General features: G+C 39.9%; 7 protein-coding genes, 1 non-coding gene and 1 pseudogene across 11 annotated transcripts; 4 read left to right on the forward strand and 5 right to left on the reverse strand.

Annotated features, from left to right (window-relative positions):
- Positions 1–3: 3 nt before the first annotated feature.
- On the forward strand, positions 4–3,628 carry LOC124206042 (annotated as a pseudogene).
- Positions 3,629–4,255: 627 nt separating this feature from the next.
- On the forward strand, positions 4,256–7,936 carry LOC124206311 (ubiquitin carboxyl-terminal hydrolase 35-like). The gene is made up of 7 exons (XM_046604053.1): positions 4,256–5,018; positions 5,090–5,364; positions 5,427–5,699; positions 5,765–5,979; positions 6,044–6,229; positions 6,305–6,926; positions 6,988–7,936. The coding sequence occupies exons 1-7, from the start codon at positions 4,352–4,354 to the stop codon at positions 7,657–7,659; spliced, it is 2,910 nt and encodes a 969-aa protein (XP_046460009.1). The 5' UTR covers positions 4,256–4,351; the 3' UTR covers positions 7,660–7,936.
- Positions 7,901–10,644, reverse strand: LOC124206312 (nucleolar protein dao-5-like). 2 transcript variants are annotated; one of them, XM_046604055.1, is made up of 5 exons: positions 10,386–10,637; positions 10,179–10,321; positions 9,907–10,111; positions 8,779–9,844; positions 7,901–8,733 (listed from the first exon to the last, which is right to left on the reverse strand). In XM_046604055.1, exons 1-5 carry the CDS (start codon positions 10,583–10,585, stop codon positions 8,071–8,073), a joined length of 2,277 nt encoding a protein of 758 aa, XP_046460011.1. In that variant the 5' UTR covers positions 10,586–10,637; the 3' UTR covers positions 7,901–8,070. The 2 variants fall into 2 exon arrangements, with proteins under 2 accessions (XP_046460011.1, XP_046460010.1); XM_046604054.1 differs by having other exon boundaries at positions 7,901–9,844; positions 10,386–10,644.
- Positions 10,645–10,757: 113 nt separating this feature from the next.
- Positions 10,758–12,710, forward strand: LOC124206096. Of its 2 annotated transcripts, XM_046603741.1 has the most exons (3): positions 11,215–11,347; positions 11,452–12,108; positions 12,208–12,710. In XM_046603741.1, the coding sequence occupies exons 1-3, from the start codon at positions 11,317–11,319 to the stop codon at positions 12,606–12,608; spliced, it is 1,089 nt and encodes a 362-aa protein (XP_046459697.1). In that variant the 5' UTR covers positions 11,215–11,316; the 3' UTR covers positions 12,609–12,710. The 2 variants fall into 2 exon arrangements, with proteins under 2 accessions (XP_046459696.1, XP_046459697.1); XM_046603740.1 differs by having other exon boundaries at positions 10,758–11,347; positions 11,452–12,710.
- Positions 12,622–15,879, reverse strand: LOC124206094 (tolloid-like protein 2). Of its 2 annotated transcripts, none has more exons than XM_046603737.1 (12): positions 15,508–15,879; positions 15,254–15,382; positions 14,943–15,186; positions 14,578–14,816; positions 14,388–14,490; positions 14,120–14,322; positions 13,907–14,059; positions 13,798–13,828; positions 13,520–13,719; positions 13,277–13,438; positions 13,040–13,216; positions 12,622–12,972 (listed from the first exon to the last, which is right to left on the reverse strand). In XM_046603737.1, the coding sequence occupies exons 1-12, from the start codon at positions 15,682–15,684 to the stop codon at positions 12,808–12,810; spliced, it is 1,983 nt and encodes a 660-aa protein (XP_046459693.1). In that variant the 5' UTR covers positions 15,685–15,879; the 3' UTR covers positions 12,622–12,807. The 2 variants fall into 2 exon arrangements, with proteins under 2 accessions (XP_046459693.1, XP_046459692.1); XM_046603736.1 differs by having other exon boundaries at positions 13,277–13,441.
- Positions 15,880–16,011: 132 nt separating this feature from the next.
- Positions 16,012–17,670, reverse strand: LOC124206097 (cubilin-like). The gene is made up of 7 exons (XM_046603742.1): positions 17,474–17,670; positions 17,246–17,401; positions 17,140–17,170; positions 16,843–17,036; positions 16,601–16,762; positions 16,361–16,537; positions 16,012–16,291 (listed from the first exon to the last, which is right to left on the reverse strand). The coding sequence occupies exons 2-7, from the start codon at positions 17,279–17,281 to the stop codon at positions 16,127–16,129; spliced, it is 765 nt and encodes a 254-aa protein (XP_046459698.1). The 5' UTR covers positions 17,282–17,401; positions 17,474–17,670; the 3' UTR covers positions 16,012–16,126.
- Positions 17,560–19,896, reverse strand: LOC124206095. Its single transcript, XM_046603738.1, has 7 exons — positions 19,451–19,896; positions 19,197–19,298; positions 18,577–19,106; positions 18,273–18,513; positions 18,019–18,185; positions 17,756–17,883; positions 17,560–17,676 (listed from the first exon to the last, which is right to left on the reverse strand). Exons 1-6 carry the CDS (start codon positions 19,785–19,787, stop codon positions 17,761–17,763), a joined length of 1,500 nt encoding a protein of 499 aa, XP_046459694.1. The 5' UTR covers positions 19,788–19,896; the 3' UTR covers positions 17,560–17,676; positions 17,756–17,760.
- A 529-nt stretch (positions 19,897–20,425) lies between these two features.
- Trnav-cac lies at positions 20,426–20,498 on the forward strand. The gene has a single exon. It is a non-coding gene; the product is annotated as a tRNA-Val (tRNA).
- A 1,268-nt stretch (positions 20,499–21,766) lies between these two features.
- On the reverse strand, positions 21,767–25,900 carry LOC124206093. The gene is made up of 13 exons (XM_046603735.1): positions 25,424–25,900; positions 25,215–25,304; positions 24,580–25,118; positions 24,263–24,512; positions 24,009–24,175; positions 23,770–23,878; positions 23,461–23,663; positions 23,240–23,392; positions 23,139–23,169; positions 22,845–23,038; positions 22,603–22,764; positions 22,357–22,539; positions 21,767–22,287 (listed from the first exon to the last, which is right to left on the reverse strand). The coding sequence occupies exons 1-13, from the start codon at positions 25,764–25,766 to the stop codon at positions 22,123–22,125; spliced, it is 2,589 nt and encodes an 862-aa protein (XP_046459691.1). The 5' UTR covers positions 25,767–25,900; the 3' UTR covers positions 21,767–22,122.
- Between the last annotated feature and the right edge of the window lie 835 nt (positions 25,901–26,735).

Raw genomic sequence — 26,735 nt, forward strand, 5'->3', positions numbered from 1 at the left:
CTTGTTAGAGGCTCAACTGCATTCTTTGGTTCAAGCCAAGTCTTCCGTTATCGTCGATGTCCTTTACCGACCGGAATACCTTTTCCAGCCTGGCACGGAAGCACAGAAAAAGTGTGACAATGGCGGATTCATTCGCAGGTAAATTTGACTTGTATTTATGTTAACCATTGATCTTACTTGGAATTTATTTTTATTGAAGATTGATTAAACACACCGAACGATTGCTGGAGGACAAGGAGGAAAAACTTTGCATCCAAGTTCTCAACACCTTACGTCAGATGATGAATTTCGATGTTCACAATGGCGAAAAGGTAATCATTCTATTAAAATTTGAGGCAATAAATTTACCTTAATGAATCAATTATTACCAGGGAGACGCATTGAGAAAGAATCTTTTAGTTCGCTACTTTGCCAAACCAGCCTCTCATAGTTCTAAAAAGACCGAGCTCTATGGCGGAAGCGGAATCTCTGGTGCTGGAATTCATTCAACATTATCTGGTGGTACTGGTGTTGGAGGCGGTGTGGGACAATCGTCATCGCTGACAACCCACGGACCTGGAGGACGTCTCCTGTCGCGAGGTGAACTGTGTTTGCCCGAGGTGCAAGTGTACCTGGACCGAGAAGGCATCTCTGATTTGGTGGCCGAATTGGTCATGAAGTCGTCGTTGTTGCCCAACGTTTTCATGGAAGCGGTCCAGTTGGGCATCGCTCTGCTGGAAGGCGGCAACCCCGTCATCCAGCGGAGTCTCTACACGAAATTGCAGTCGGCCGAGACGAGCGCCATCTTCTTCAAGGTGTTCCACGACAAAGTCAGAGAGTCGCAAGCGGAAATCAAGTCCACCATGTCGGTCAACACGATCGAAATGGCCTCGGCGGGTAACAACAAGCTCAAGGACCATTCCCATGAAATGAAGGATCATTTCCCGTACGACATGAAGATGAAACATCAACGCATGATGTCCACAAGAGCTTCAAACGGTAACGTCACTGTAGGGGAGCGCATGGATCCTTACAGTGACTCGTGGAACAGCTCCAGGTTGGATGATTCGACTACCACTACAACGACGTTGAGTAGTGTCAACTTGACGCTGGAGAACTTGGTGAGACAACAACAACAACCCAAATCGGTACAACAAAACTTGAATTCGTGATTTTATTAAAATTCTTGCAAAAAATAAATTGAATTCGCCCTTATAGTTAACTACGGCAACTGATTCGGACATGGAGTCCAAGTTGTCGGCTAAGGTTCTGGTAATGCTGCCCGTCTTCCGCTTCCTGCAGTTGCTGTGTGAGAATCACAATCGAGACCTGCAGAACTTTTTGCGGGCCCAGTCCAACAAAAACAGTTACAATTTAGTGTCATAGACACTCATGTTCCTCGACTGCATTTGCGGATCGACGACGGGCGAACTGGGTCTGCTCGGCCTCTACATTAATGAGCACAACGTCGCCCTCATCAACCAAACCCTGGAAACATTGACGGAATATTGCCAAGGACCTTGTCACGAAAACCAAAACTGCATCGCCACTCACGAGTCGAATGGACTGGACATCATCACGGCTCTTCTTCTTACCGACATCAATCCATTAGGTAACAATTTCCTTTCATTAATTTGATTCTAATAATTATTTGATCAATTATTTAGGACAACGGAGAATGGATCTTGTTTTGGAGTTGAAAAACAACGCCTCCAAGTTGTTGCTGGCCGTCATGGAGAGTCGTGGCGACAGCGAGAACGTGGAAAGGATCCTGTACAACATGAATCCTCGCCAATTGGTGGACGTCGCCTGCAAAGCCTATCACCAAAAGTTGGTCGGTGGAGAAGAGGCGGCCAATCCGAAAGAAGTCGCCAGTTGGCCACAACATTTACATTTTGTGACACCAGTTGGCGCAGCACAACAAAGAATTGGCCGCCCTGATGAAACCGCCGCCAGTGGACGGAGTCAGCGGTGATGCGGCCCTGCAGTACTACGCCAATCACACGGCGCAAATCGAAATAAATTGTCCGTCACGACCGGACGATGGAGCAGATTGTCTTCCCCATTCCGGAGCGGAAATGTGCGAGTATTTGACCAACGACACGAAAGTGTGCGTCTTCCACACGGCGGAGCGCGACGACCAGGGATCGAAAGTGGCCGCCTTTTTCGAAGGAGTCGACGACATGTTTGACGAGATGAAATGGTAGAAGAAATTGCGCAGACAGCCGTTCCTCTTTTGGGTCAGCTCGCACATGTCCATCTGGAGTCAAATCCTCTTCAATTTGGCCGTCATTATCAACCTGATTGTCGCCTTCTTTTACCCGTTTGACACTGACGGACCGGTTCCTGATCCTCGCACTCACCTGTCAGGTCTGCACACCTTTAAACAGTGACTCCCATTTCCATCTTTTCAACGATCTTTTCCCTTTATTAATTCAGGTCTCATCTGGGCCGTCATCCTCCTATCCGCCGCTGTGGCCATCACGTTACCCAAACCGTCGGGTATTAGGACTCTCGTCATGACAGTCATCCTCCGGCTTATTTCCTCAGCCGGCCCTTAACCCACAGTGATGCTCCTTGGCACCGACACGGTAGTGTTGAAGGGCGTCCATTTTCTGAGCATCATGGGCAACGCCGGGACATTTCAGCGGAGCGTCAGACAAATCTGCACGGACACGGAGATTGTCTACCACGTCGTTTACCTCATCTTTTGCTTCCTCGGACTCAGCACCCATCCGTTCTTCTTCTCCGTCCTTTTGTTTGACGTCGTCTACCGCGAGGAGACGCTGCTCAACGTAATCCGCTCAGTGACGCGAAACGGCAGGTCCATCGTTCTCACTGCCGTTTTGGCTCTCATCCTAGTCTACATGTTCTCCATCATCGGGTATTTCAGTTTCATGACATGTTTCTATGTTCCATATTGAAATCCTTTTATTTTTGCCACAAGAAACGGACAAGAAAGTCGGGATGGTCGTTATTTCCAACCGTTGGTCGAGTCTCCCAGATTATCGTCAGTTCGTCACCTCCCGGTACGGCTGGACAGCCAACATGGAGCGTATCATGAAGGCTCAGGCTTTGAGGGATACCTTCACCATGGATTACATGGCCGCCAAGAAGCACTTGGAAATCAACTCCGACCATCCCATCGTCGAAGCCCTGCGCGTCAAAGCAGAGGCTGACAAAAACGATAAAGCCGTCAAGGATTTCTTCATGTTGCTGTTTGAAACCTCTGCTGTCATCTGGTTTTTCCCTGGAAGAGCTAGCCGTCCATGCTTCTGATCTCGCATCTACCGCATGATCAAATTGGGTTTGTGTATCGATGAAGATGATGTCCCTGCTGGTGGTGAGGAAGCCGAAGAAGCCGAAGAAGAAATGCCGCCATTGGAGAATGATGAAAATGCTTTTCGCTGGAGAAAGGCGATTAAACGTGTCAATTACTGTTATAAAACACAAACTCAGTTTCTCTCAATTGTTCTTATTTCAGCGTTTTTGCGAACTGAAATGAGGGCATTCATATGATAAAACTAGTCTTATTTTCTTAAAATCATGGCTTTACTTAATTTGCGTTGCTCCCTCATTCCTGGCATTGTATAACTACGTGTTAAGAGTTGGAATTTAATACAACCAATCGCGGTTTGATATATAAAAACTTTGTTCGATTTCTCTCCATACCCCTGCTTGTGACAGCTATCCAACGACACCGAGTTTCGAATAGAAAAGCGGTACCTACAGCTTAACATTTTGGTCATGAGAAATGATTGTAGAAAAATGATGACGAATGGAATTGGTTATTCGTGGAAAAATTCACTAGGCTACTCAACTAAGTTGATCCATAAATCACACTTCGCTAATCTATAAGTGAGTTGAAGCGAGTTGAAAAAAATTCTGCCCTCTCTTCATTAAAAAACAAAATTTGTTGCCTAGATATTCCGGCTTTAAAGTTGCATTAAATGGCTTCCATTCCAACATGATAGGGATCCAAATGATACAAGTTGTTAAACTGGTCAAAAGGTAACCGAACAAAAAAAAAAGTTAGGCGTGCTCCTGGATTACAGTTACACCCCAAAATGATGTCTATAATAAGCGCCGAGCAATCACCCTACATTGCGCGAAAAAATACTTAACCTATATATATAACCTTACCCCTAACCCCCCAAAATTTATTATGCACACTCCCTCATTTAAATTAAACCCCAAAGTCCCGGAGGGAAACTGGCGACGCTAGGCGCGAGGCACAATTTATACAATGACTGTCATTATTTTCATTTAGTGACATCGCCATCCGGCAGGTGGGGTGTTGCAACATAGAAACGGAATACAATTTATTTTGGAATTGGATTGGAAAGCCAAAAGAGTTTAACATGAAAACAGGATGGAGAGGTTGCTAGAAATAATTCGTTCCGACAGTTCTGATCAAGATAAAGGAGACACCATCAACAGTTTATTGGACGAAGTGTTCGTGCAAGGTCTTTCAGAAGAAGATTATTTCGTCATCGTCAACTACTGTTTGCGTTCAATTGCTTTACCTAAAAACCAGAATGAGTTGGGTAAAGAAGCAACAGTTAAGATTATGTCCAAATTAAACTCATTTAGAAAAAATGAATTTAATGACATTTCTCTTCAAGTGGTCAGTGAACTTATTTCACCTGACGCGAATGAACCTGTTGATATCCTTGCCACATCTAAAGAACTATTAACTATTGGCTTCCTCGAGGATGTTGTTTCTACAGAATTCTCTGATAATGTGTTGAAGATTTTGCAAAGATTACGTGGAAAGCTCAGTCTGTCTGTTTTGGTGGATATAGCAAATGTGACTCAGTCCAATCCTAAATGTCTGCCTCCTCAACAACAGCTTCAACAATTCTGCACTGAAATCATTAATCAAGTGTCCTCTCTCAGCATTCCTGTCAGCCAACTTATTAGTTTCATGCAAGATGTAATGGCTGTAGCAAACATGGTTCAGAGGATTTGGCTGACTTCACCTGGTGATATTGTATTGTCTTGCTTGGCAAATATCTACACCCTGATTGCAGATAGCAGTAATAACAAAACTTAAATTTACCTTGTTTTATTTTTAATAAAATATATTTCTTTAATCTCTGATTTTCAGGTGCTTCCAACCCTCCAAGTCAGTCGTTGGCAGCTTTTCTTAATGTCACCCCAACAAGTCAGATTGAGATAGCCCTTGAAAAACTTTTGATGCTGGCAGGGTTATCTAATAGTGACAAACTTGTAGTTAAGCTTGCTATAATCTTCTGTGATTGGCTTCTTCAGTGGCCCAAAGCAACTAAAATATCCAACTGGATTTTATCCCTATTTAAAATGCTCACTCTTGATGGTAGATCTTCAATTGTAGCTGAAGTGATCTCTCTTAAAGCTCCTAAGGTACACAAATTGCAAATATTTAACATCAGTGCACAAATTTTCAAATTTCAAATTATTTGCAGCTTATGGAGCAGTCAATCATTCCTGTTATCAGGGGCTCTACTGCTCCAGTCTTGCCGTATTTGCTACTTACAATGCGTGATCAACCGCAAGAAAAAGTGGAACCGATATTGAAGCCGGCGATCACTCTTGTAAATATTTTGAAGATCCAACCATCAAAAGATAATGAAACACAGTATTTAAGAACGGAACTGGTAGAAGGTCTCTATGTTCTGAGCGAAAAACTCCCGCAAAAAGAAGATCAACTATATCAGGCGCTCCTCCGAACCATATCTGTACGTTCGATCCCATATTCCGTGTAATTCTGTTTAATTAATGCATTGTGTATTCTAACATTTAGGATTATCCACGACCTAGTGACCAGCGTATACTGTCTAGGCTCGACTCTGTTCCGGCCTTATTTGACTCTCGATTTTCTAAGGACTTCAATGCACCCATAATATTGAATAGTAACTGGTTAGAATCGAGAACCACTACTGGGAAAATCGGATTAATAAACTTGGGCAACACCTGCTACATAAATTCCATTCTGCAAGCCCTCTACATGAACTATGAGTATGCCCAGACGATGATTTAGTTTCTTTCTTTTGTTTTATCATGTCATATTGTTTTCTTTTAGTTTCACCCGATCGGTGCTGGGTTCCATCACAACAAACCATCAAAATGTACTTAGTCAGTTGCAGCAAGTCTTAATATTCTTACGGTACAGTTTTCGAGCAGCGTACTCACCCGCCGCATTTATTAAAGCTTCACGACCGCCGTGGTTTGAAACCGGTAGACAACAGGACTGTTCCGAATTTTTGAGGTATGCATTTCTCGTCTCCTGTGGTTTATTAACTCCTGGTGTCTATTAACTGATTCATGGTTTTCACTCCGTCAGGTACCTGATGGATAGCTTGTATGAGCAAGAGAAAGCTGACAGAAGTGTGCTTCAGTGTGGTCATCGTTGGACAGTTGGTGTCAGTAAGGAAGTGACAGATGAAGTTGAACCAGAAAACGAAGACGAATCTGAGAAAGCGAATATTGAACTTCAGCGGTGGGTCACAGAAGAAGACTTGACTGTTGGACTTGCTATACCTGAGGAGAAATTGCCAGTCGACAAATGTATTCAAGTAGCTGATAGCTTGTCGAACGTTCACTCGGATTCCACGGAGACGGTGGATAGTGGCATTCAATCGGTTGTTGATGGACAAGAAGACAAAGTTAAATCTTGCTCTGAGTTGGACAACCAACAGCCGGATCAAAAGCAACAACTCAGTTTGATACATAAAATATTTGGTGGGAAGATGACCACTACTTACCGGTGTCTTGCGTGTGGCACTGAGTCGCATCATCAAGATTTTTTCACCGACCTCCACCTGGCTTTCCCTGATCCTGTTTCATCAACGGTAACCAGAGTTACTAGGCAGTTACCTTCTCCGGATACTGAAGGATTGAGCCTCGATTCGCTCTTAAAGTTTTACTTCACTGCAGAAAAGCTTCAAGGCGAAAACCGCTACCACGTTAGTCTTCACTAGTTTCTTTTCAAAGATATGTGTTTAATTATTTGTTTAACTTGCACAGTGTGATAATTGCGCCGAACTGGTTCAAGAGGCAGAAAGAATACTTTGTGTTACAGAAGCACCACAACATCTTCTTTTGTCGTTGCTGCGGTTCCACTACGACCGATTGCTTCAGCGCCGAGGAAAGATCACCACTCAAGTTAGCTATCCTCAACGACTAGAACTGCCAATCGAGGGAGGAACAACCGTCACCTATGTACTCTATGCTGTCGTGATACATTCGGGTGTAACCCTTGATGGGGGACATTACTATACGTTGGCGCGCAGTAGCGATTTGAGTCCAGAAGATATTCTTGGGAATGGAAACAGCACGGAACCTTGGTTTATGTTTAACGATAGCCAAGTGTCGCGAACTGACTTTGAATCGTTGATCAGTCTATCACGTAAATATCCTACAGATACTCCTTACTTACTCTGGTACCGGCGAGTGTCAGACGACCAAGATGGAAGCTTCCCTGATCAAGGGAAAAGTACGCCTTCGGTGCCTCTGATACTGCCGACTGATCTAAAGCGCATGGTGGATGAAGATAACGCCAAATTCGTCCAAGAACGATTGCGGAATATTAGCCGTCCAATTCGAAGTAGTTGGATGCCACCTAAGAAGGATGATGACCAGGACCCGCACCGAAGAGACCCCTTCCAAGATAACAGTGGCTCACGTTTCATATTCTGAGGGTTACGCGCAGTTCTGCCACTAAAAATTAACGTTTTGACGGCCTACATGTATTTTCGATCAAAGAAAAAAATTGTTTCAAATGCGTAATTTATGTATTAAGCTTAGTTATAAACGTAAATTTGAAACCTCTTAGCCTCCCAGTTATCTTAATTTATGTATGACAAATACTTTGTGTAATCCATGCCTTTTTTAAAAGAGCACTATCTTATTCTGAAAAATAACTAAACAGAAAATGGAATTTCACGAAATAAACTGTCTTTATTGTTTTTTCTAACTTCGAAAGCTTACACGGGGAATTTGAAAAATGATGAAAAATGAAAATGGAAATTAAATTGTGATTAGTCTTCTGACAGAAAAAATTATAAATGGCGCGTTGAAGTGGTAATTTTGCTAGAAGTTATCTGAATTTTACGAGTTTGCAGTTTTCTTAGTTTTGCTTTTCGACTTTTTGTCAGTCATTTGTACGGATTTCAAAATCTCAGCAACCATTTCCTCATGTTCAGAGTCCGCCTCTTTGTCCGCATCTTTTTTCGACTTAGATCTTTTCCTTGATGGCTCAATTTTAATTTTCTTCTCTTTCAAGGAAACATTCAAAGCGTTTTCTGGTGCTGGCGCAATTTTTGACGTCTTCTTTGATGATGGAGTTTTCTTCGTGGAGAGCACTTCTTGGTTCATTTCAGCTGTTTCTTGATTCTTCTCGGACGACAGAGCTTTCAAACCGGACGATGATTCCTTCGCGTTCTTTTTAACTGATGTGGCAGTTTTAGTTTCCTTAACTGGCAAAGATACTGGCGTAGAAATCGGGGGTTTCTGTGCTGTCTGTGATTTCTTTTCTGAATCAACTAGTTTGGTTTTTGACATTGGAGTTTTCTTCTGTTTTACTGGTTTTTCTATAGTAGTCGAATCTGGAGAGAAAGCAAAACGACTACCGTTCAACACTTCTTGGATAAGAAGTTCGGGATCAACATCAGAATCAGAGTCTTCTACAACCGCCTTCTTCTTTGATTGTTTTTCGACAGAAGTCTTTGATTTTTTATGAGAAGCTTCTTTTGCAGGTTGTGATGGAGTCTTCTTAGCCGGAGACTCCTTAGCCGGAGTCTTCTTAGCCGGAGACTCCTTAGCCGGAGTCTCCTTAGCTGGAGTCTCCTTAGCCGGAATCTCCTTAGCTGGAGTCTTCTTAGCCGGAATCTCCTTAGCTGGAGTCTTTATCGCTGGAGTCTTCTTAGCTGGAGTCTTCTTCGCTGGAGTCTTCTTCGCTGGAGTAGCGACAAGTTTTTCCTCCACGTCAGTTTTCTTTGCCAATTTAGACTTCTTTTGAGAAGGGGTCTTCTGGGAACTCACAAAATCCTCATCAGAACTGCTTACTTTCTCAGATATAACTTTCGGTCTCTTTGTAAATTTCGGCTTCTTTTCTGACAAAGGTGTTTTTAGCGAACTTGTAAGTTCTTCATCAGAATAGCTGCCTTCTTTTTCAGATTCAAAATTCAATTTCTTTGAAAGTTTCTGCTTCTTTTGGGATGAAGGGATCTTCTGTGAACTTCTAAAATCTTCATCAGAATTACTTTCCATATCAGATTCAACATCGTCATTTGGTTTTGAAATAGATTTTTTGGGCGACTTTATGGGCTCCTCAACTTCGCTATCGTCTTCTTCCATCTTTCTTTTTTTAGAGGCTGTTTTCTTAGGTGACAACTCCCTGATTGAGCGTTGGCCAACATCCTCAAGGACTATTGTAGATTCTTGATTCTTTTCGGCTGCAATAGAAGCCGTGACCAATATGCTTGCATCTTGATTTTTCTTTTGTTTGTGGGAAGGTGAACCACCCAACTTTGCAAACACGTTAGTTGCCAAATTTTCCACTGGAACAACATCTTCACTGGCAGGTTCTCCAGTTCTATTATTAGCTAGTTTAGCTCTTTTGTTTTTGGGTGTCTCTTGTGTGGTTGAACCTTCAGAAAGGTTTCGCTTTCTCTTCTTATCTTCCTCCACGGCATCATTTTTAACTTCAATGGCAACAGTCATTGATGTCTTCTTTTTCTGAGATAATGACAATTTAGATTTCTTCCGGTCCATACTGGCTTCTGGAGTAGTTGCAATATTCATAGACTCCTCGCTTGCAATACTGACTCCACTATCACTGCTAGTCCTTTGTCTTAGCTCAGAATTCGATTCAACATTAGGTCTGCAAAGTAAAGAGTATTGTTATTCAGGGATATTCATAGAAGTAATCGTACAATTACTTACATCAGCTCAATAATTCTTCCTTCAATGTAAGGAACAACACTATTCAGATCGACTTTGCCAATTTTAAATCTGACGTTATCATGAAGCTTGGCAAGTTTTCCAGGCCACTGTTCTGAATTCACAAGAAAGGGTTTCGGAAGAGCGATGTTGAAAAGACCATGGACTAGACAACCAATATGGTCACCACTTTTCCTGTTCACAATTCCTTTATAATTGAAGGGGAGAGTTAAGAGGTATTTCAGATACAATACAATGTTTTAACAGCAGCTTACCAGTTAGTTCCTTATTAACTTCGGGATTGAAAATGTAGAAATCACCAACAACATCAACATGTATGTTACTCTGGTCAAATAGAAGGTCGGCTTTAGGATGTTCAATGACAAGGTTTCCATAACCAGCCAATATACCACCAAGCCTGAATAAAAAAAATACGTATATTTCAAACTGTGAGCAGATCAAACACGTGCTTACACGATTACTCTTCTGCGTAGCGAATAAGTCGGCAATCAATGACGGAAGTCACACTTTTTCTCAGATCATCCAGATAATATGGAGGAATTACAAGATGTAGTTTTTCATTAACAACTGTTACTCCAGATGATGGATCGTCAGAAATCTTTTTCCAGAATTTTTTGCCTAGAGAATTTGAAATGGTAGTGTTTGCAGAAGCATCAGCCATTTTTCACACTGAATCAAGCTGTTGCCACGTTTCTGAATAGAGTAACTCAGCCTGAGCGAGGAATGAGCTTGTTGCTCAAATCTGCCGTCGTTGGCGCCACATATTTTATTTTCGGCAAAAAAGCTTGAAAACCTTTTTTCTTTCTCTGTTTTTTCCGTTTTTCTTTATTTTGGGGAGGGGAGATGTTTTTGAGTAAATTTTACGCTTCCTTTTGCAGCAAAATCTTTATCTTCAAACGTAAAAATGTCTTACTTAATGTTAAAACTGAAATGATTTCGCATTAACGAAGTCGCGAATTCATAAAGATATGAGATATGAACAACGATAATGATTACGGATTACGGTTCACATTTTACATTATTCCTATCAATTAAAATTCAATTACGATATAAAATTAAAAGTACAAAAATGTATTGAATGGGAAAGACAATGACTGGAGGATACGAATTTATATGAACCGGTTTATTGACCTCGGAAGAAAGCCGATAATTGTACGATACATCTAGTATTTTAGCAACATAAACTGTACTGTAATCGTGTAACGGTTTACAAGAAAATTGCCCAAACGTTTGATTGACTTTTCGTCGTTGATGATTGTCCATTCACCTTTATTCTCCAGGTGAAAATTATGCCCTATAAAAAGGAAAAAGTTGGTCACATAGATCACCATTCCTTGTGTCCTGTTCCAAGACTGATCAAGTCTGCAAGCAAAGATAGCAATCACCATAAAAATGCAAGCGACCATTTTCTTCCTACTTTCAGGTAAATTTTCATAGCCTAATTTATCAAAATATTGCTAAACATCTTATGTTCTTTTTAAAATTATTAATTATTGTTTTTAAAAAAATGTCTGATCCTGTACACAGTTTCCATTGCCCTGTCTGCATCGAATCCCATTGCGGATCCAGGAAAGATTCTCAATGAAGGTGACGTGATTGCTGTTTTCGATGAAGACGAGCCTGAGCAGCCAGCCGTTTTGTTTGTACAGCAGCAGCAGCAGCCGCTGGACGAATTCTTCGTGTTGGAAAGTTTTAATCCTGATGAGCAACCAAAGAGCGACGATTGCGAAGGCTGCGACAACCAACAGGCCCAAACGCAAGAGAGATCTTTCTTTTTCAAAAAATTTTTCAAACCAGCAGTCGCACGCCCGTCTGTGGGTTTGACTGTTGCCATCCCGAAACCGCAGACGGTCCGTCTTCCGCCACCCATCGTCGTGGGAACCGTTTACCAGCCCATTTCCTTCGTTACGTCACCGATCGCAACTGGTGGATTCGCTGCTGCCGGTAGTTCCGGTCAATTCGTTGGAAATGCCATGACCGGTTTAAAAGGATACCTGCAAGGATTACTCAATAGCCATTTGTCTGCCGGGCAAGTGTCCCAACCTTCTTTAACCCTGACTCCAGGCGCAGGTGGTGGAGTGGTTGACTTGGGCATTTCGGGACAACAAGGATTGTTTTCTGCCGGAGCACGACCTACCCAAGTGTCACGACCTATGATGGGCATCTCAGGCTCAACCGGTCTAGGTAATGTTGGTTTTAACATGTTGGAACAACAACACGGATTGCTGCAAGGATTGTTAACTGGCGGACATTCTATCGGACAAATGCTCCGACCTTCCACAGGCTTATTGTCGGCCGGCCCTTCAACTGGTCAAGGCAATGTCGACGTCGGCATGATCGGACAACAAGGATTGTTGCAAGCATTGTTTGCCGGAGCTCGACCAACCATGTCGCAAGAGTCCAGACCTCCCACCGGATTGTTTCCCAGCTCAGGTGGCCAAGGCAACGTCGGAATCAACATTCAACAAAGCATCTTGGGATCCAACAGCGGTCCTTCTTCTCCGAACGGATCGGCATCCGCATCCGTCCATGTATCAGGCGGTCAGCAGCATCAACCTCAACCTCAGCAGCCTCAACCTGTATTGGAAACAACAAACAAGCCATTGAACCCTACTCCAACCCCTTGGTCGGAAGTTAACATTGATAAAGTCATTGACGTCATGGCTCAAGCAGTTAAATCTTAAACAGAAAAAAAAATTTAGATTGTAGCCAATATTCCATTTAATTTATTTTACTTAGTTAAATTAAAGATTGTCGAATAATACACAGAATATTTAAAAAAAAAAGATGACGGGAGGTTCTTATTCTTTTCTCGGCTACCAGGATGATGTAGAAAATGTTGAGCTATTCGCAATCCCAACCCTTTTACATTAGTTAACATCTTTAGAGAGTCGAGTACACAGCTAGGAATCCAGGAAAAGCTTTCGCCTCATCAGACGTTAATCGAACGAGTACCTCGTTAGTAGAGGAGTTGACAGCAAAAGGTAAAGGTTCTGATCCCGATTTTTCGAGAAGCAATTGAGAATAAATTGTAGGTCCATCATACACCTGAGAAGATTTTTTAAAATATAATTCATTTAAATCCAAATGTTTAGATCTCTCCCTATACACTTACGTAGAGGTAGTCAAATTCTTCTTGGGTTTCAAGCAACGCGAAAAGAAGCTGAATTTTAGTGTGCGGCGCAGTGACGATATTCCAGCGGAAGTCGGAAGAATCAGGATATGTTGCTGGATAATTGGGACTTTTCAAAGTTCCTTTCTCCCCGACAAGATACTGAACCGTAGGTCTTATCTATTGAAAAAGGTAATTAAGACATTTTTAACTGGTGCTTTTGAATGAGTATTATTTTACGGTGGTGATGCGCCAATTAAATGTTTTGCTATTTTTAATTTCCGGTAACATTCTAAATTGAATCATTATTTTGTGACTTATCGAGTAAATGACTCTTGGAGGGCGAGGGGAAATTCGTTCGTCGTACAGCACTTGGCCGGATGAGCTCCAACCGTCGTACACCTGCTTTCCAATAAATTGCGCGACAGAAATATTTTAGTGTAGTCAAAATTCCAAATGAAATTAATTGAAAAAAAGTCATACAGTCATAATGGGATGATTTTCCGGGAATTCAGAGGTTGATTTATCTTTTTCGTCAATTAAATCAACATTTCTCTTTAATAGAATTATTCCTTTGCTATCACGAGCTTCCACAAACCAAATACAGTCAGTTACGTCGGAAAGACTTGACAAATTATCAGGCGAGGTAACTTCACCATCGCCATAGATGTAACCTCCACATCCTATCATTAAAAAATAAGGAAAAATTGTGTTGAATTAAAGTTAGATGGAGTAAATTTTTACCCTGCGTCATTGCAAACCTGAAACGAATGGGGGGTCCATGGTGTTCATCTAAACAGATAACCGAATTTAATAAATAATAGATATCTCTGAAAAGCTTTTGTGTTTTTTATTCATTATGGGGCTTACACTGGTGTAGAAGACTTCAACCCCGTAGCTTTGATCGTAGTACGATGGGTATTCCACGTACAAATTATTAGACGATGATCGAACAGGGTGGGGCTTTGTCGTTCCGCTGTGTGACAAAAGCAGAGGACTCGTTGAATATGAGCCATCATAAACCTTAATCAAAATACATTTTTCACTGATTCATAAATAGTTAAATACTTGTGCTGAATTCACCTTTAAAAACCGGTTCTCTGTGGTGCGGAATTTATTAAAAGCTAGCCAGATGGTACGGTTGGTTTGCACCGTAATCAAGACAACTGATTTTCGCACAAGATTCATCCAGTGATTCTTGTGAATATTTTCGTTCGGAGGTGTTACCGGTGCGGAAGAGAAACGACCAACATTTCCAGTTAGCTGACTGCACGATTTGGAGTATTCTAAATAGAATCGAAATAAATTGGGTACCAATCTTTGTTAATAGAGAAAACGAGTAAGAGTGTACCGCAATCGTAGTGCTCGTCAGAACCGTCAAGACAGTCGTATTTGCCATCGCACTCGAGTTCGTTGGAAATGCATTGCCGCCCACACTGAAATCCATTGGTACACTATAAATCATGAAATAGCAGCGAAATAAGAAATAAAATGGAAAATGTTGCGTGAAACATGCGAGATAAAAGTCGCGATATACTAACCGGTTCCGGTTTATTGCCAATAAACCAGAATTTCGGACCTTTGGCACAATTCAGCTCATCAATTCCGGATTCGCAGTCGGTTTCTCGGTTGCAAATTTTGTCGTTGTCTAAACAACCGCTGGTTTTCGTACTCCCGAAAGCGTAGGCATAAGGATCAAGGGGATCGACGATTCCTCGACAGAAGAATTTTTGCGCGGAACATTGCCACAGACCATCGATCGTATTTTTGGGGCTGATTCCTAAAACGAATCGAATTTTATTTGTAATTAATTGAAGTATAGATCTGGGCATGTAAAATATTCTTTTAACACGAAGAGGCATAGTAGAATTTTGTTTTTCTGAATTATTTAAAAATGTAATTGCACCTTGTTTTGATGTGAAGGCCTCCGATATAAAAGATGCACTGCTGGACCGATTATTTGAATACTCGGATTGAATTTCAAATGCATACTTTCTACACGCATCTAAAGGCTTCCATTTAGGTGTGCACCTTTGATTGGCTAACAAGTCTAGTGAGAAAAGTTTGGTCCCGTCCGTTTTTAATTTTAGACAATTGCGCGGAATCTTGACGGATGCAGTTTCGCTATCTGGGACATCTATTTCTCCGTCCTTGATAACAAGATTAATTTCCGAATTAAACTGAATTGAAATTTTAAACACAAAATTCCTAGATTACGGAAAAGATTTTCAAATTGAGCGCGGTAAGTTGAGATGCGCAACCATAATTGTCTTCCCAGTCAAGAATCAGCGAATTTGAACGAGACGTAAGACTAAACTTAGACTCTGCGTTGATTGATTTTGCGTTCTGTAAAAACAAATAAAATGTGGCATTTTTCATTATTATTTTTTTTTTAAATAGAATAATACATATAAGTCGTATGTGTATCGATTTCTATTATGCAGATAAAATTGATCGGCCTGTTTACTTACCAATGTATTGACATCCCCGTGTAAATTAGTTTCCAAGGTTTCGAGACAACCTTGAAATTTTTCGCACTCTTCCTGACCACACCTGTTCGGCGCTTGGTTATTGGCTTCTGGTTGTCCTTTTGTTTCTGCCCATGTCAACAAGATAGCGACCAATAATATCTTAAACCACGAATCCATCACATTACCAAATAGTAACCACAACAGTTATTACTCTTAGTAAAACACCCCTGGCAACAGCAACAGTTCTATCAATAAAGAAACGACGCCAAGGAGACGTTTTACCAGCTGTTTTCACCTTTAAGGTTGTTTATACACTGACTCACTCAGCTATTAAAGAAATGAAAATAAGGAAAACTCCCCTTTTGTCCTGAGGGTAAGCCACAAAAAGTTAAAAATATATCTCTTTTCGTATCAGTCTTATTGGAATCTACCTTGTCCCTGTGGGCATTTCTTCGCTTATTCGTACCATTTCTTAAGTCTCTTCTCTAGCAAAAAATACTTTTGTGTTGCATGCTACTGTTTATTGTGCATATAGTTTGCGCAAAAACATTTTTTAACGCTAACACCCTATATCATTTTAAATGGTCGTCGCTCCAACACTAAAATTTATAGATGTGTTCTAAAGAGACAAATAGACGGCAAGAAAACCAGACAGGGAAATATCACCGTCTGACGTAAACCTAACCAGCACTTGATTAGTTGAAGAATTAACAACAAAAGGGGTTGGTACTGATCCTGATTCACTCAACAGCAGCTTTTCGTTTACGGTGGGTCCGTCATAAACCTAAATAACAAATTATAAATGAAACTATTTCCCCTAAATGTTCCTCTGTCAAACTATCAGCCAACTTACGGAAATAAAATCTGCTCCCTGTTGTGTTTCAAAGAAACTAAAAAAGACTTTTGATGCCGGTTTCACGCTAATGGTCCAGCGACAGTCCGTTAGATGAGGGTAAGGCATCGGGTAGTTTGGGCTTTTTATGGTCCCGCTAGTTCCTTCCAAGTAATTCTTGCACTGCGGTGTCGATATCTGTATAGAGCAGAGAATGATACAATTCGTTCTCTTTGTTCAAAAAAGAAATTTAGTTCCTACTTTAAAGACCTCCCAGAAAGATATGTGATTTTCTTTGATTTTTGGAGGTTTAAAGTGAACCATCATTTTATTGCTGACAGAGTAAACCACCGTTTTCTGTTGAGTTTCAGTGGATTTCGTGTCGTAAAGGACGAGGCCATCTGTACTCCATCCGTCATATACCTGTTTTGTCATTAATCAGCCTTTAGAACGAGCACACGCATTACAAGAAAATATTATCTAATTAATTATTGTTGACTTGCAATCATTTCTGGGTAAGCTCGGGAAGACAAAAACGCAGCCGTCGGGTGTCTAATATCAGACTGATTCCTTCGAAGTAGGATTAAATCGTCGCTTTGTCTTGTTCCGATTAACCAATAGCAGTCAGCGATGTTGGTGTCAGATAAATAGTTTGGAGTCGAAATTGTGCCTTCACCGTTCAAATAACCACCACAGCCTAATCAGCACAATATATTAAACGTAGTAGACTATCATTATTTTCTTTATTTGAGTTAGAATAATATTTTTAAAAAAATGGTTGTTGAATGCAATTAGCAAACCTGGTTTAAAAGATTCATCGGTGCTGTTGACCTGAAATAGATTACGGATTATAAATAATATTTACGTAATATATTCCAAACTAACCCCCCGTTTAGTTTAACTTACGCTTGTATAGGAACCTTCAACTTTATTATAATCCATGTCGTAGTGGGACGGAAACTCTACAAACAATTCGTTGGAAGATGATCGGACTGACGACGGTTTTGTAGGTCCGCTGTGGGATAACAGCAAGGGGCTGGTCGAGTACGGACCGTCGTAAACCTGAAACGAGTTTGATTCCAGATATTATCGACACCTGTATTAAAATTTATATCGTAGAATTTGTAGGCCTACTTTGAGAAAATCTCGGTTGATAACAGTGGTAAACTTATCGAATGACAGCCAAATTTGATGATTGGGTTGTACTGATATTAAAACTATCGTTTTCCGAACGGCATCTGAAATTCTATCTGAGTGGATTTCGTCTGCAGGTTTGGAGAATATCTCCGAAGAAAAGTGGCCCGATGGGTTGGTAAGTTGCTCACACTTGACGTTGGCTTTATTTAGAGAAGAAATTTATGAAAAACCGAGAAAAACCCGAGGAAAGATCGTTTAAAAATTATCTAATACTGTTACTCAAATCAATTCTTAAAGCTGAAGTAACCATCTTCATCCGACCCGTCTAAACAATCATATTTTCCATCACAAACCAATTCTTTCGGTACGCATTGTCGTCCACATCGAAATCCATCTTTGTTACATACCTGAAAAGTTAGAAATGTGATGATCAAATATTTAATCAGTAAAGTGATACAGGATATTATTATTTACAACAAATATTTGTAAAATAAAAGGGACGTTAATTTTTATAAAGGAATCAAAATAACAAAACAACCTACACTTTGATCACAATACTCTTCGTCCTTTTGGTGAGGGCACTCATTTCCTCCATTACATACATACTGATGATCCGACGACAAACAATCGTAGTTGCGGCGGTGGTATTGGCAAACAAAATGTTTTTTAGGACATCTCCACGTTATGTCACTTGTGTAATTGCTGAAGCCTGTATTTAATTTTCATAGCAATAAAGAGAATAAGTTCCTATCGTGAATTAGACAAATGATTAAATGAAATTTGCAATCTATCCTACCTTGCCCTGTAAATATTTCCCAGGATGAAGAAGGACCATTCCAAGTAGCCGAGTACTGAGAGTTCATGTCAATCCTGTATTTTCGACACCTGTCCAGCGGCTTCCACTCTATTGGGCACGTTAGTTGATTAGCGGGCAACACCAGTGAGAACAGATTGTCTTCGTTTGCAGATCGCTTCAGGCAGCTGCGAGGAACCGTAACTGTCATGTTCGGTCTTTCAACCTTATCTACAATGCCGTCCTGTTTAGAGAATTTTAATAATGAACAGCTGAAGTTTGAATCAACAATTTTGTCATCACCTACTTGAAAGATTTTTAAGGTGAAAGAAGTTAATTGCGGTGCGCATCCAGAATTGTCTTCCCAATTCAACATCAAGGAATTGTTTTGAGTTGCAACACTTATTAGCGATCTAAAATCGGCCTCGTCATTTTTCTTCATCTTAGGCGGAACGACAATTTCCGTTCGCAAAGTTTTGCCTCGAAGCGACTGGAAATTTGGAATAACTTCAATGACATAAGCGCGGCACTGGATAAGATTTCTCGCCAAAGAAAACGCACAGGAATTGTTCTTCTCGTTCGAAGAAGATGGCAAGAGAACGATAGAGAACGAAGTTTCAAAGTTCTTATTGAGGCATTTTTGAGGGACGTACAAGGAAGTTTCCGGTTGCAACTTGTAATCGCTTTCAGTCGATTGCTGATAAACCCGAATCCAGACACCTGAACTGAATTTGAGACACGCCGCGGATAGTATAGGCCATGTAATTTCAAGGGACTCATTGAATAAAGATGCCACTACTGCTACATCTGTAGAGCTGTTACTAGAGTTTATATAATCTACGAGAAACACAAACGTTTTTTTTTTAAGATTCTTGTATTTATAAGATAATTTAAATACTCCTCTAAACTTTATTGTTTCTACAGTACCTGTTGTATTTATGTCCACGAAATGAGCCAACGAACATTTTACAGCTCCTTTGAGGGTGTCAACTGCGGTCTCTGCTGCTGGTTGATTTCCATGCGCATTCCCTAAAATGAAGAATATCTGTTTCAAAATTAAATGCGATTTTATTTAAAACTAAGCTACACTTTAATTGTGTTTTTAATAATATAATCTAAATAATAAAATAAATGTAATTTGGGTTTTCTGTTTTTTTATTAATTTATTTTTTAACTTTTACCTTGTGCAAGAGGAACAGAGTTAATTTTTAAAGTGGAATTTCCACTACTTTCAATAGTTGACGTAAAATTTAAAGACAGGATTAATCTGACTGATGGATCCTGCTGAAATATTTCTTTGATCGGATCAAACAGTTCGTCTGTTTGCCCGGAAACGGCAGAGACGATTGTCCGAATCGCAGCTTCAATCGTCTCCAATCGGTTCTGTAATTGCTGGTTACATTCTGTGTTGCAAAAAGCAGATGCGGTCGCTGTTGGTTCCTCATGATTTTCCGATTCAACTTCTGATCTAACGAACACTATCAAACAGTGGACGAGCAAGAAACGACTCCACACCATGACAAATTCAATGCCCTATGGCGAATTTTTAACGATTTTTAACTCAAGCGGTTCCAGTTCTTGCCCGTGGAAGGTTTGTTGTGTGACTGTGCATATGGTATATACAAATGTTGAATGATATACTGGCTTGAGAGAGCAATACTGCAGATAACTATTTCTGTATATGCTGGGGTTATTGGTTCCATCCAGATAAATATAAGATTATTGGTTTCAAGTTACTACAGAATAAAAACTCGTTTTCGTTCCAAAGTCCTGCTTGGTATATTTTGGCTATACAGAATAAAACTGACGACAGCAAAATGTGAAGTATCTTCTTCTCTACAAGATTAATAATCTTTTTGCTTACACAGTAAAAAAATCATGACTAGAAATATTCTTATCTCTTAACAAATTAGATGCGAATGAATTTTCTTTCATTAATTCCCTGTGGTTTAAAACTTCTATTAAAAAACCAATTACAAATCGATTATCAGTTGATGATGGTTTTATCGTGCAATGATTATTTATCAATTTGAACACAACTCAAAGGTAGACGACAATTTCTTCTTGCGACATAAAACCTGTGAAATGAGTAAATTGGTTACTGTTGTCAAACATTTTGTGGGATTTTCAAATGGTATTTTTCCCTTTATTGTGCAGCACCTGTAGTGTAGTGGTTATCACGGTTGTCTCACACACAACAGGTCCTCAGTTCGATCCTGGGCAGGTGCAAATCTTTGTTTTTGTTTAGTATACTTATGTGGGATATGATTTTTATACCATTTAACTGTGCAATAAATCAGCCTAATAACCACCAAGTAGATGAAAAGTTCCAACACATATCCGAAACGCGAATGACGTATTTTTATAATGAACTTTCAATATATAATTCAAAGAGAAGCCGCCCATTTCCTTCGCCAACAAGAAACCAGCGAAATGGGTGGGTGTGGTGGTGACAAGGCAGACATATCACCGATGGTGGAAAACCAATTATCTGTAGGTCTAGATTTCATCGCTCGATTTCACGTTCAGTGTGGACTGGTGGATGTTCAACGGACGTAATTAAAACGTAAAGCCAATAATTGGGGCGGAAACAATTAATTCAGCCGTATTACTTTCCTATAGCCGCGAGACGGCGCGAGAGCCATATTTATACCAAGCGCAAAATTATTCCGGCAGAAATGCTGCGCATGCTGGGTCGTGGAGGGATTGGGAAAGTGCGGTTCATGATGAAGAAGTCGTTATATAAGAGCCAAAGAAACTCATTCTACTTTTCTTGGGTATAGAGTTAATTTAAATCAAATAACCGGTTGATAAGCCGGTTCTCGTTATTTCCAATAAACAAGAACTTCGTAACTTTGGCGCAATTCAGCTCATCAATTCCGGTGCGCAGTCGGTTCCTCGATTGCAAATATCTGGGACGTCCACTTCCCCGCTCTTATATTAAAAGAATTATCTTCGCAATAAACGTAATTGAAATTTTTAACACAAAATTTCCAGGTTATTACCGGAAAGATTTTCAAATTGGACGCGGTAAGTTGAGACGCGCAACCAGAATTGTCTTCCCAGTCAAGAATAAGCGAATGTGAACGAGACATAAAACTAAATTTGGACTGTGGGTTGATTGATTTGGCGTTCCGTAAACACAAATAAAATATGGCATTTCTCGTGATTAGTTTTAAAAAAAATTGCTATGTGTCGCATGTGCATCGATTTCCATTTTGCAGAGAAAATTTATCGGCCTGTTTACTTACCAACGTATTGTCATCCCCGTGTAAATTGGTTTCCAAGGTTTCGAGACAACCTTTAAATTTTTCGCACTCTTACTGACCACACCTGTTCTGCGCTTGATAGTTATTGGCTTCTGATTGTTCTTTTGTTTCACGTCAACAAAATAGTTGTCAATAATAACTTAAACCACGACCCCCATCACATAACCAAATAACCACAGCAAACAGTTATGACTCTCTTCTCACTATTCTCACAGTTCTAAAAATAAATCAGCAGTGCAAAGGAGACCAGAGATAGTTATCCAGCTGTTCTCACTTTTAAGGTTGTTTATTCACTGAGAAGTACAGAGATGAAAACAAGGAAAAACAGTAAGCAACAAAAAGATAAAAATCTTCTTTTTTTCGTACATTAGTCTTAATGGAATATTGGAAGCTGTCTACCTTGTCTCTGTGGGCATTCTACACTTCAAATCTGTACTCGTCTGTACTGAAGTATCTAGCGCTCTCTGCTCTAGTGAAAAATACCTGATGCATATGTATATACTTGCGCAAAACTTTTTTCTGTTAACGCTATAACTCTATTAATTTTAAATGTTTCGCTCCGACACTAAAATTAATCATGTTATCTAAAGAGACGAATAGACGGCAAGAAAACCAGACAGGGAAGTGTCACCGTCTGACGTAAACCTGACTAGCACTTGATTGGTTGAAGAATTAACAACAAAAGGAGTAGGTACCGATCCCGATTCAGTCATCAGCAGCTTTTCGTTTACCGTTGGTCCGTCATAAACCTAAATAACAAATTATAAATGAAACTATTTCCCCTAAATTTTCCTCTGTCAAAGTATCAACCAACTTACGGAAATAAAATCTGCTCCCTGTTGTGTTTCAAAGAAGGCAAAAAGCAGCCGGACTTTCGATCCCGGTTTCACGCTGATGGTCCAGCGACAGTCCGTTAGATGAGGGTAAGGCATCGGATAGTTTGGGCTTTTTATGGTCCCGCTAGTTCCTTCCAAGTAATTCTTGCACTGCGGTGTCGATATCTGTATAGAGCAGAGAATGATACAATTCGTTCTCTTTGTTCAAAAAAGAAATTTAGTTCCTACTTTAAAGACCTCCCAGAAAGATATGTGATTTTCTTTGATTTTCGGAGGTTTAAAGTGAATCATCATTTTATTGCTGAAAGAGTAAACCACCGTTTTCTGTTGAGTTTCAGTGGATTTCGTGTCGTAAAGGACGAGGCCGTCTGTACTCCATCCGTCATATACCTGTTTTGTCATTAATCAGCCTTTAGAACTAGCACCAGCATTACAAGAAAATATTATCTAATTAATTATTGTTGACTTGCAATCATTTCTGGATAAGCTCGGGAAGACAAAAACGCAGCCATCGGGTATTTAATATCAGACTGATTCCTTCGAAGGAGGATTACATCGTCGCTTTGTCTTGTTCCGATTAACCAATAGCAGTCAGCGATGTCGTTGTCGGATAAATAGTTTGGAGTCGAGATTGTGCCTTCACCGTTCAAATAACCACCACAGCCTAATCAGCACAATATATTAAACGTATTAGACTATCATTATTTGCTTTATTTCAGTTAGAATAATATTATTTAAAAAATGGTTGTTGAATGCAATCGCACCTGGTTTAAAAGATTCATCGGTGCTGTTGACCTGAAATAGATTACGGATTATAAATAATATTTATGTAATATATTCCAAACTAACCCGCCGTTTAACTTACGCTTGTATAGGAACCTTCAACTTGATAATCCATGTCGTAGTGGGACGGAAACTCTACAAACAATTCCTTGGAAGAAGATCGGACTGACGGCGGTTTTGTTGTTCCGCTGTGGGATAACAGCAAGAGGCTGGTCGAGTACGGGCCGTCGTAAACCTGCAACGAGTTTGATTCCAGACATTATTAAGAAACCTGTTATCTAATGAAACTTGTAAGGTTTGTACTTTAAGAAAATCTCGGTTGATAACAGTAGTAAACTTATCGAATGCCAGCCAAATTTGATGATTCGGTTGCACTGATATCAAAACGATCGTTTTCCGAACGGCATCTGAAATTCTTTCTGAGTGGATTTCAGCTGCAGGTTTGGAGAATATCTCCGATGAAAAGTGGCCCGTTGGGTTTGTGAGTTGCTCACACTTGACGTTAACTATATATTTGGAAAAGAATTACTTTAAAAAATAAAATCCTGCTGCTTACAAGAGATAATTTAAACGAGTCAACTATTAATATACTCAAATCAATTCTTAGCCTACTGTTGCAGCCGTCTTCATCCGACCCGTCGAGACAATCATATTTGCCATCACAAACCAATTCTTTCGGTACGCATTGTCGCCCACATCGAAATCCATCTTTGTTGCACACCTGACAAATTAGAAATTTGATGACAAAAAATTTAATCAGAAAAGCGATGCAGGATAATATTTACAATAAATATTTTTGCAATAGGGAAGTTTTTATATAATAGAAATCATTATGTAACAAAAGAGCCTACACTTTGATCACAATACTCTTCATCCTTTTGGTGAGGGCACTCATTTCCTCCATTACATACATAATGATGATCCGACGACAAACAATCGTAGTTGCGGCGGTGGTATTGGCAAACAAAATGTTTTTTTGGACATCTCCACGTTATGTCACTTGTGTAATTGCTGAAGCCTGTATTTAATTTTCATAGCAATAAAGACAATAAGTTGCTATCGCGGATTAGATAAATTATTAAATGAAATTTGCATTCTATCCTACCTTGCCCTGTAAATATTTCCCAGGATGAAGAAGGACCATTCCAAGTAGACGAGTACTGAGAGTTCATGTCAATCCTGTATTTGCGACACCTGTCCAATGGTTTCCACTCTATTGGGCACGTTAATTGATTAGCGGGCTTAGCGGGCAACACCAGCGAGAACAGATTGTCTTCATTTGTTGATCGCCTCAGGCAGCTGCGAGGAATCGTAACTGTCATGTTCGGTCCTTCAACCTCATCTACAATGCCGTCCTACATAGACATAATTTTTAAATGTGAGAAACTGAAGCTTGAATCAAAACTGTGTGCCATCACCTACTTGAAAGATTTTTAAAGTGAAGGAAGTTAACTGAGGAGCGCAACCAGAATTGTCTTCCCAATTCAACATCAAGGAATTGGAATGGGCCGCAACACTTATTAGCGATCTAAAATCGGCCTCGTCATTTTTCTTACTCTTAGGCGGAACAATAATATCTGTGCGCAGAGTTTTGCCTCGAAGTGATTGGAAGTTTGGAATAACTTCAATAACATAAGCGCGGCACTGGATAAGATGCCTGGTCAAATAGTAGGCACAGGAAATTTTCTTTCCCTTTGAAGATGATGGCGGGGAGAGGATGATAGAATACGAAGCTTTCGATTTCTTTTTGAGGCATTTTTGAGGGACGTACAAGGACGTTTCCGGTTGCAACTTATAATCGACTTCAGGTGCTTGCTGATAAACCCGAATCCAGACACCCGAACTGAATTTTAGACATTCCGTGGAGAATATAGGCCATGTAATTTCAAGGGACTCGTTGGTTAATAAAGATGCTGCTACTGCTACGTCTGTAGACTTATTGTTAAAACTGGAGCTGAAATCTGCAAGAAACGAAAACATATTTTTAAAAGATTTTTGTGTCACACAATTAGAAATTAGAAAAATTCCCTATAATGAGTATATTGCTACTACAGTACCAATTGAATTTATGTCAACCAAATGAGCCAACGAACATTTGACAGCTCCTTTAAGATTGTCAACTGCGATATTCTTCTCTGGTTGATTTCCTAAAATACAGAATATTCATTTTAATTTTAAATATAATTTCATTGGGAACTACGTTTCATTGTGATTTTAAACCTATTTCGAAATAATATTTCTACTGTGTTTTTTTTTTAAATATTACCTTGTGCAAGAGGAACAGAGTTGATTTTGAACGTAGAATTTTTAGTACTTGCAATAGCTGACGTCGTAAAATTTAAAGATAAGATTGATCTAACTGATGGATCCAGCTGAAATATTTCTTTGATTGGAGCAAACAGATCGTCCGTTTGACTCGAAACGGCAGAGACGATTGTCCGGACCGCAGCTTCAATCGTCTCCAATCGGTTCTGTAATTGCTGGTTGCATTCTGCACTGCATAAAACTGATGCAGTTGATGTTGATCCTTCATGATGAGTTTCAGAGTGTAACTGTGATCTGACGAACACTATAAAACAGTGGACGAGCAAGAAAAAAAATAACGCCATAGCAAATTCAGTGTCCCAAATTTGCGGCAAATTTTTTTAAACGTTGATGATACAAGCAGGCTCCGGTTCTTGTTCGATGGAAGGCTGATGTGGCACTAGTATATTGTCATGTTGTATATTTGCGGCATGGTTCTCGTTTGAGAAAGCAATGCTGCAGATAAAGATATTTTTGTAAACACTACGTACTGTATCATTTTTCTTTCAACCTAAAATGTAAGAAAAAATCGGTTTCAAATAACCCCATAAAAAAAAATTATTTTTGTTCCAAAGTCCTCCTTGATAGAAGGCCATATAATAAAACTGACAACGAGAAAAAAAAATGCGATAGTTGGCTATATCTTACTTTCTGTCTGATATAAGACAAATTAATTTTCATTAAACATACATTAAAAATATTGTAGAGAAATTCTCATCCCTTAATAAATTTGAACAGAATAGGCTAATATTCTTTTATCCTCCAGCATATACAAAAAAAAAATCCCCCGCCATAGTCTAATAATTCAATAAAAAGAATCATTAACAAATCATTTTGTATCTGTCGAAAAGGAGCCGATTAGCTACGTGACTATAGTACACTGTTTCGTCTCGCCATCCTACACCAATCACAGATGTGATTCATGATAGGCTATATGTATTCTGCAATAAGCTTCTTCACTTAGGTTAATCAGCACCTGTGGTGTAGCGGTTATCACGGTTGTCTCATTATACACACAACAGGTCCTCAGTTCCGTCCTGGGCAGGTGCATCCATTTAGCAATTCACGTCTAAACTTGCGTCATTCATGCAAATATTTAACATTATTGCTAATAATGAGTTTTTGACAATTTGGATGAAAATTAATTAGAAAGAAGACTACATTTTAATACAAGGCTTCTATGATATTAGGATAGGCCTACGTATGAACATTTATTTGTTCATGAATACGCATGTATCAGTTCAGCTCTGTTGCTTGACCAGCGTTGTTCACAG

Source organism: Daphnia pulex, chromosome 10 (assembly GCF_021134715.1).
Source record: "Daphnia pulex isolate KAP4 chromosome 10, ASM2113471v1".
Taxonomy (NCBI): domain Eukaryota; kingdom Metazoa; phylum Arthropoda; class Branchiopoda; order Diplostraca; family Daphniidae; genus Daphnia; species Daphnia pulex.